Source organism: Entamoeba invadens (assembly GCF_000330505.1).
Source record: "Entamoeba invadens IP1 unplaced genomic scaffold scaff_1105074726103, whole genome shotgun sequence".
NCBI classification, from domain to species: domain Eukaryota; phylum Evosea; order Mastigamoebida; family Endamoebidae; genus Entamoeba; species Entamoeba invadens.
In genome coordinates this window covers 557,875-565,924 of record NW_004443767.1, presented here as the reverse complement: position 1 = coordinate 565,924, position 8,050 = coordinate 557,875, and the positions used below count along the sequence as shown (strand labels likewise).

The window sequence follows — 8,050 nt, the reverse complement described above, 5'->3', positions numbered from 1 at the left end:
CCACACAAACAGTGGCTGAAAAGTGGACTTCCTTCAAAAAACACTCGCGGCAAATATTATTTTTGGTAAAGGTGGTGGTGGTCAATGTAAGTCCCGTTACCAGACTGACTTTATGAAAAAAAAATGGAGGGATGCGACGGAGGAGCATCCCATAAATATAATTAACCAAATAATAAATTAATATTTGGTCGAAAATTATAGTTGTTGACCCGATAATTATTTATCGGGTTTTAAAGTGCTTGTTTTTATTCTTTAACCATACATTTTGTAAAATAAATAACAAGAATAAAAAAACTATTAATCTAATTATTTGAGCAATTAATAATTTTTTATTATAAATATTAATTTTAGAACTATTATATTATTAATAAATAAAAAAAATAATTCATTACTAATAAACAAACACTCGATTAAAATAAACTATACTAAACCCATACTAAAATTACTCTGATTTTGCCAAGATCTGTGTTGCAATAGAGACAGCTGGTACCGAGAAAATGTTAGCAGCTAAGGCGAGTGCATAACCAATACAAGGCACACCAACCAAGAAATATGAAGTTGACCCTGTTAGTTGCATTGTGGAGAAGACGAAGTCGATATTATCGGAAGCTCCGAGCATAAGCGCAGCGACAATGAACGCGAAATGGAACGCGATTTGTGACGCGTCGATGTACCACATGTTTTTGTGTTTTTCTCCGAAGAGTTGGTAACATACAATTTGACTGAAATACATCACGACGGCCAAAACAAAGAAGACGAGATATTCGGCACTCATTGAGACGATGAGTGCTGGGAAGAATGCATCAATAAGGTATGTTACGCACCCAATGACACTGGCTGGAGTCAAAGTGATCAACCAAAACATAGCGTGCTTCTTCCACGACTCAACTCTTTGTATAGATTTCACAAGAGATATGAGTGTGGGGACTACCAAGAACAGTTGTAAAGTCTTTTCCCTGAACACATACGATACAACATTACCAAGAATGAAGATCGAATATGTTATTATAACTTCTTTTAATGTGTTTGTATCAACCGAATTGGATAAAAATGAGATGACAGCGACTCCAATAAACACACAAGACACCGTCGATACCCCTTCTTTGGTACTCCCTTGAATCTCTGTTAGACCACTTAAAGCTAAGTCAATAGCTAGTCCAGTCTCTACATCAGTCTCTTTCTCATCTCTATATATCAATGCACCTTTCTCTGTTACACATGAAGTCAAGTATTGCCTTGTAGTGTCTTCTATAGACAAGCCAAGTAACTTTCTTCCTAACACTCCATAAGCAGTACCAAAACATGAGGGGTTGTCTTCTAAATAGAAATCATAACTCCCATCCAAATTGAGAGTAACGTCATAAACAACCTTAATTCTGTCAAGTGCACTCGACACATCTTTTTGAAACAAGTCGTATCTCTTTGCTTCAGAAAGTAGCTCGATGGCGTACTTCAATATTTTCATATCAGTCTCCGTGTTCTTGTTGTTGTACAACAGCCCAGACGTCGCTTGCATTTTCAATACAAATTTAATCATTTTGGCGTATTCCTCCGTACCTACAAACTTTTTAAATTCTCCAGTCTTCTTCATGATCTGCACGGCGTAGTAACACGCCTCGACACTTTGAGGTTTTGCCTTTTTAATAACAGTTCCCTCTAAATTTTCCTCGTCCATTTCCAAGTCATCAATAAAGGCGTAGTCCTTGTAGAATTTCGTTGTCTCGTTCACAAAGTCATCCAGATCCAATTCATATTTCTCCGCAAGCATTGTCAAGTAGTACAAATTACTTATTGGTTGTTCTTTGATGTTCAAATCTTGCAGTTCCAAATCCGGCAATTTCGCTGTAAAATTGACTCGATCCGACAGTGTTAAATAATAGTACACATCCTCCAAGTTGAGTTCGTCCAAGTCAAAGAGTGGTAATGAGTCGCCTAACATCTTTTTGATCGAACTAATTGTCTTCTTCGGACCTTTCCCAATAAGAGGAAGTACAAGTGCAGTGCTGATCAGTGCAATCGTCATTATCATCCCTACAAAACTCGGCATCTTGAATGTGTAGAAAAATTTGCTAGTAATACCAGCAACTTTCATCTTTTTCATTTCATTCTCCTCTTCTTTCTGTTTGTCGATTTTCCCCTGTTTTTGCTTTGGCATAAAATATTACAGTTCAAGAACCTTTTTTAAGTTCCTTTCAAGAACATTCCGTCTTTTGTGATCAGTTCGAATAGTATTTGTTGTAATTATCTTACTAATTGAAATTTTGTTTTATCGAAATATTATTTTATTAAAATGTTATGTAAAGTACTATATATAATAATAAATTATATTATAAATTGCTTGATATTTTCAAACAAACGGGTATTGTAAAACATTAATATTTTTGAACAATAATACAAACTTATAATAAAAATAGAACACACTGTGTAGTATAGTTCTTTCTAGTAACAAAAAATAATAAAAAAATGGATTTTTACACAATGAATTCAGGGGTGCTTCTGGGTTGTGTCAGAATTGGTATTTCGCCCCGATAAACGAGCTTGAAACGGGCAGTGTCTCTGTCCTCGTCAACGAACTGATTGTGTACTCCTTAAATGTTGATGGGAAATCGTCTTTAATTTTGACGTGCTGGCTTTGTTTGATGTGTTGGGCGTTGGATGTGAAAACACCTGTGGGACTCTCGTACGGTGACTGTATTGGCGACATATGTTGTGTTGCTCGTTTTGAGTCGACGGGGCATGCCCGCGCAAATTGTGGTGAGGTATGTTCCTGGATTGCCGAATTTGTTGGGTTGGTTTCTTTTGTGTCCTCGTCGACTGCATTTTAGTGCGCTTTAAAAACAATGGAATAGTCGTTGGGGCTGGTTGTTTTAAAAATATAAACAAACTGTCAAAGTCCTCGTCCATGTCAAAAATGTCGCCCCCACTCTTACTCTTTGGTAACGTATTGGGCGTCATTGTGATTTTGGGTGGCTCCGTCGAAACAGACTCTAACCTCGATTTGATGGCGTCAAACTCGAGGTTGACGTTTCGTCGTTCGCTCTCGTACAACTCTTCTTGTTCCATCACAAATTCCCTAATTTTTCGTTCTTTTTCTTGGAAGAGTTGTTCGACTCTTTTTTGTTTTATTCCAAGTAATTCCTTCTCGGTTGGGTCTCTAACAGCCGACAGTGATAGTGACCCCACATACGAGCTCTGAGCTGTTTGTGGTTTGGACTTCGTTGCTTGGAGGTCGACATAGAGATTAAACGAGTTCGAAAACGTCAGATTTTTTCTCAGGGTTTCAGACTCCTTCATGATCGGGTTGACGATGACCTCGCCATCGCTGATCAGTGCACAGTCAGTCCCACAACAGTTGCACCTTACCAATGACCACTTGCTGATTTGGGTCGAGTGTGTCATTGAGTTGTATTTAAATGCAAGCTTTCCCATTCCCGTCATTGGATTCAGCCATTTGATCTGTGGAGTGACAATTTGTTTCTGCTTCAATGTGACTGTCACATTTGAGCATACACACGACAAAGAAATCATCAAAGGGTTTCTGTGTATTTCAGTTCGTTTTTTGTTTTTTGCGCTTTTTTTTCGCTCAAATTTCTGCTCTTTCCATTTTTAAAATCTTTTTTTTCGTTTTTTTGATAAACTATATTACAATAGTAAACTATATTTTGTTTTGATAGAATTTCCTATTTATAATAAGAGATTTGAGAGAAATGGCAGAACAACAGAACTGATAAGCTTAATCGATGACAACACAAACACAGTCTGACGAGGTCGCTGACTTTCCACGATTCTTACGGACTATACAAAACGAAATAAACTCGCCTGTTATACAGTTGTATGACAAGCACATCGTGTCGAAGTACAAACAGGTAATACTCAACCAAGAGCAGGTCGTGGAAGGCCTGATGGACCAAAATGTCATCAACGGCACACTATTAATGCAGGTAAACTTGGTTAAACAAGAAATAACTCGGATCAACTATTACATAACACTTTATCTGAAAGTCCGCCTTTCGAAAGTGCTTCAAATGGCTCGGATGGGATCGAACGACACGGCAAAACTGACTCCCGAAGAAAACACTGTGTTTTTGGCTTATTCCACAATCCGAAATGATTATATGACTGCGTCTGGCTTGACAATACAAGAAAAAAAGCCTGTGAATTTGGAAATCAAGAGAAACTCGTCGTATGTCTTTGTCAAGATATTATCGCCCATCTCAAATTTCAAAATCAGCCCCGATGATGAAGAAGGCTTTTACCTTGAGAAAAACGCAATTTATTTGTTTCCATACTCGAGTGTAGCCGAGTTCGTAAACAGCGACTATTTGGAATTGATTTGATTATTACTAAACAATTATTACACAACAAGAGGAAAACGTTCTGGAACGAAAAATGTATTGACTCGGTTATTTCTTCTTTTCCTTCTCTTTCATATCGATGATGAAGTCCGTGTAGATCGTTGGGAGTGCGAGTAAGTCCTCTCTTTCGTCGACGTCCTTTATTGCGAGGATGTTTTTGAGGGTCTTGAACGTCTCCAAAAACGTTGGGAGGAATGAGAAAGCGTCCTTCATGATTTTTTTTTCCTTGAGTGTTTGTTTATGTCTGTGAAGTTCGTAGTCGATGAATTGGTCGAATAGTGGGGTCTGGTATTCCGGTTTAAGGACGTCCTTATAAATATCTCCAACAACGTCAGTCATTGTTGTTTGTGGTTGTCCTGGTGCTACTGTTTTATTCACTTCTGCGAGTAATATCAAAACCCATTTATAGACGTGTGCGAGGAATTTGTAGTATGAGTCTCCTTCAAATGAAGCGAACTTCTTCTGAATGAAGTCTTTCACGTCTTTGTAGCCGACTAATTGTGGCTCAAGGTTTGCGACATGTACTTCTTCGAAGTGTTGGTAAAGGGCACATTTACCCAAATACCCTAACACATAAGTTTCATACCCGTCTGGAGAAATGTTCAACTCTTGACAAAACGTCTCGACGTTCTCGCAACTTGAACTCACCACGCCATCCAGAGCAACTTTTGTAAAGACATTTCGGAGTTGTTTCTCATTGCCTTTGTATACTTGTGCTGGTGCTGGTTTGGGTTTTGATGACTTGAAAATCGTTTGATAGTTTCCAGGCTCTTGTATTGTTGGGCAGCCACGGTCAAAGTAATTTGAAATAGCCTCGTCCATGGTTTGCGCAGACTTTAAAAAGTAGACGGCGGTGTACTCCGACGACGAACCTGACACATCAAAAAATTCAAGGACGTTTTGCTCTGATATACGCATCTAATTTTTTAAGTTACCAAATAATAATAATAATCTTCATCTCAAATATTGAACATGATATTTGAGGTTTGATTTCCATACTTTAAAATCTTTTTTACAAATTAACATTAATGATAATATTTATTTTAATTTATAGTTAAAATGTATTTATGGGAAATCATTTGAATTATTTCAAATTTAATTAACACTCCAATCATTTTTATTTAATAAAAAGATAGCCTGACTTGAACCCTGATCTTCACCTTTCAAATGTACAATTCTGCTCTTAAGCCACAAATGCTTATTTTTTTCTATTCAAAAAGTTGTCATATCGTTATACAATTGAACAAGGTTAATTTCTGATATAAAAATTACATAAAACCAGTTTACTTCAATCAAAAGTTGTTGAAGTTTTTAATTTAAAATGTAGTTAACTATTCTTAGGGTTTTCAACTTTATGGACAAATGACAAAACTATACTATATAGTATAAAACCATATAAAATATAGATTATCGATAATAACAAAAGAAACAACATAACTATCTGTAGCGGAAATAGAATAGATGCTATAAAAATAGAATAGATGGAATAAAAGTCTTTTGATTTTTAGAACTCAGTAGTGTCATAGCAGGATGATTGGGACAAGGGCATCTTCGTACAAGATCTATAAGAAGCTTGGGCAAGGTGGCTTTGGGCAAGTATTTCTTGGAAGAGACTTAGAAGGACATGTAGTTGTAGTCAAGAAGATACCGATTGACGACGACAATAGAGATAAAGCGACAAACGAAGTGAAGATCATGAAACGGGTGTGCCACTCCAATTTAATTCACTTCATCGACTCGTTTGTCAATCGAAAGAATTTGGTCATTATTATGGAATATGCAAGAGGAGGGGACTTGTCTCGATTTATCAAGAAAAGGATGGGTGAACAACTTCCGGAAGACTTAGTCTGGAACATCTTCTTACAGATCAACTTTGGTCTTGCTTATCTCCACTCCGTCCATATTCTCCACCGTGACTTGAAGACTCAAAACATCTTCTTAATGGCTGATGGGACTGTCAAAATAGGAGACTTTGGGATTGGAAGAATGCTAGCTGGTGATGACGAAAGTGCCCACACGGTAATAGGAACTCCTTATTACCTTTCCCCTGAAATCTGTAAAGGCCTTCCTTATGGTTACAAAAGTGATATGTGGTCTCTTGGTTGTATTCTGTATGAACTCTGTACTTTGACAAGAGCATTTTCTGGGTCAAATGTTGGGGAAGTGGTTCAGAAGATATTGAAGCACTCACCACCACAGATCGGGCAAAAGTATTCACAACCTATTTTGTTCCTTGTCGACAATTTACTCAGGAAGTCGCCTAACGAAAGAATGACTGCAGAAGAAATCACAAACATTCCGACTATTAAAAACATTATTACTGACATGTTCGATATGCAAGGAATGACAACAGTTTGTTATTTTATACATAAAATGTATAATATTTATATTAAGCATATATAATATTAATAATATATTATATTATTATAATTTAATTAATAAGTTACTAATACATAGATGGTGTTTAATGAGACCAATTTCGTGGTCGAAGAGTCAAGTCCGGAGGATGCTGGAGCGTCGGGGAATACGGGGAAAACACTGACGGACTCCTCAACTGTCCAGAACTAGTCTGTCAAATAAGAGGATCACCTTTAGAATTGTTTTTTCTATTTTTTATGGTTTTTTTTCTTAATAGATAGGAAATGGCTTTTGTTATGTAGTGGTTATTTTTGATATCAAAAGTGTGAAGTTGTTGTTTTGAAATTGGTGCAAAGTTGGGCTTTTGAATGAGAAATTCTATAATTTAACGGGTTAATTATTCATATTGCATGTGAAGCGATGAAAATGCCGATTATGAATAGAATTTGAGCAAAAGGGTTGGAACAAAAAAAGAAGTAGAATCTGTCTTGGATGCATTTTTAAAAAAGTGAAGCAAAAATGGATTTTCAAGACCTAAACACGAAAAAACAACACATTTTGCATGGAAAAGGAAATTAGTAAACCAAGATGGGAAGATGTGCTTATAAAATAGGATAATGACCCAATAGTTGAGCCTGAAAATTGGGTTGAATTAATGAGAAGATTTGGTAGTCAAAAAACACACGGAATGTTAGTAGAAACAATGCACAAAATTAATTTAAGAAATAAATATAGTAAAGGAATATCTACTCCATCTAAAAAAAGAGTATAGTATAATAAATTATCAATATAGAAAATGTTTTAAAAGCAACGGATAAATTTAACTGAGTTTGATTTTGATAAAAGAGCGGACTGTAAAAACATTGTGTTTTGATGAGTTTGTCACCACACATATCTCCAAGAATTCAGTGCGACACCCCAAGGAGTAATTACTTGACAGGAGAGTCCAAACACCTTTCTTCTGTAATTCACAGACAACAGAAAGGGAAAAGACACTGTTCTGAGAGTGGTGTTGATGGCTTGGACTTTTTTTGGAGTGGACTTTGTGAAACAACGAATCCGATAGACTTTTTGGGGATTCGACAACTACTGGAGAGACAGAAGAAAGGGATTTTTGACTCTTTTGGCGATCAAGAGAACATCTTGAGAGCGAAAGACTTTCGAACAGTGGTGTGGTGCTTGGACCCTGCACGACGAAAGTTGTTTAAAAAGTTATGTGATCAAGCCGTTGACTATGAAGAGTGTTTTGAAGACGCCGTGCAAACGATTTCAATAATAAGTTTTGGTGTGCAGTCAGATAAGAAGTATCCCGATTTTGTTAAAAGCGTTATAGAAGA

The 8,050-nt window shown here is 36.6% G+C and overlaps 6 protein-coding genes across 6 annotated transcripts; 3 read left to right on the top strand and 3 right to left on the bottom strand.

Moving 5' to 3' along the window:
* Nucleotides 1-442: 442 nt before the first annotated feature.
* Nucleotides 443-2,155, bottom strand: EIN_252340 (hypothetical protein; the record flags this gene model as incomplete). Its single annotated transcript, XM_004261743.1, has 1 exon — nt 443-2,155. The coding sequence occupies one exon, from the start codon at nt 2,153-2,155 to the stop codon at nt 443-445; it is 1,713 nt and encodes a 570-aa protein (XP_004261791.1).
* A 351-nt stretch (nt 2,156-2,506) lies between these two features.
* EIN_252330 (hypothetical protein) lies at nt 2,507-3,528 on the bottom strand (the record flags this gene model as incomplete). Its single annotated transcript, XM_004261742.1, has 2 exons — nt 2,507-2,814; nt 2,886-3,528. 2 exons carry the CDS (start codon nt 3,526-3,528, stop codon nt 2,507-2,509), a joined length of 951 nt encoding a protein of 316 aa, XP_004261790.1.
* A 212-nt stretch (nt 3,529-3,740) lies between these two features.
* Nucleotides 3,741-4,337, top strand: EIN_252320 (hypothetical protein; the record flags this gene model as incomplete). The annotated part of the gene is made up of 1 exon (XM_004261741.1): nt 3,741-4,337. One exon carries the CDS (start codon nt 3,741-3,743, stop codon nt 4,335-4,337), a length of 597 nt encoding a protein of 198 aa, XP_004261789.1.
* A 66-nt stretch (nt 4,338-4,403) lies between these two features.
* Nucleotides 4,404-5,273, bottom strand: EIN_252310 (hypothetical protein; the record flags this gene model as incomplete). The annotated part of the gene is made up of 1 exon (XM_004261740.1): nt 4,404-5,273. The coding sequence occupies one exon, from the start codon at nt 5,271-5,273 to the stop codon at nt 4,404-4,406; it is 870 nt and encodes a 289-aa protein (XP_004261788.1).
* Nucleotides 5,274-5,885: 612 nt separating this feature from the next.
* Nucleotides 5,886-6,923, top strand: EIN_252300 (serine/threonine protein kinase Nek3, putative; the record flags this gene model as incomplete). Its single annotated transcript, XM_004261739.1, has 2 exons — nt 5,886-6,707; nt 6,813-6,923. The coding sequence occupies 2 exons, from the start codon at nt 5,886-5,888 to the stop codon at nt 6,921-6,923; spliced, it is 933 nt and encodes a 310-aa protein (XP_004261787.1).
* A 663-nt stretch (nt 6,924-7,586) lies between these two features.
* EIN_252290 (hypothetical protein) lies at nt 7,587-8,050 on the top strand (the record flags this gene model as incomplete). The annotated part of the gene is made up of 1 exon (XM_004261738.1): nt 7,587-8,050. A coding segment is annotated over one exon (464 nt), but the record flags the coding sequence as incomplete, so codon positions are not given.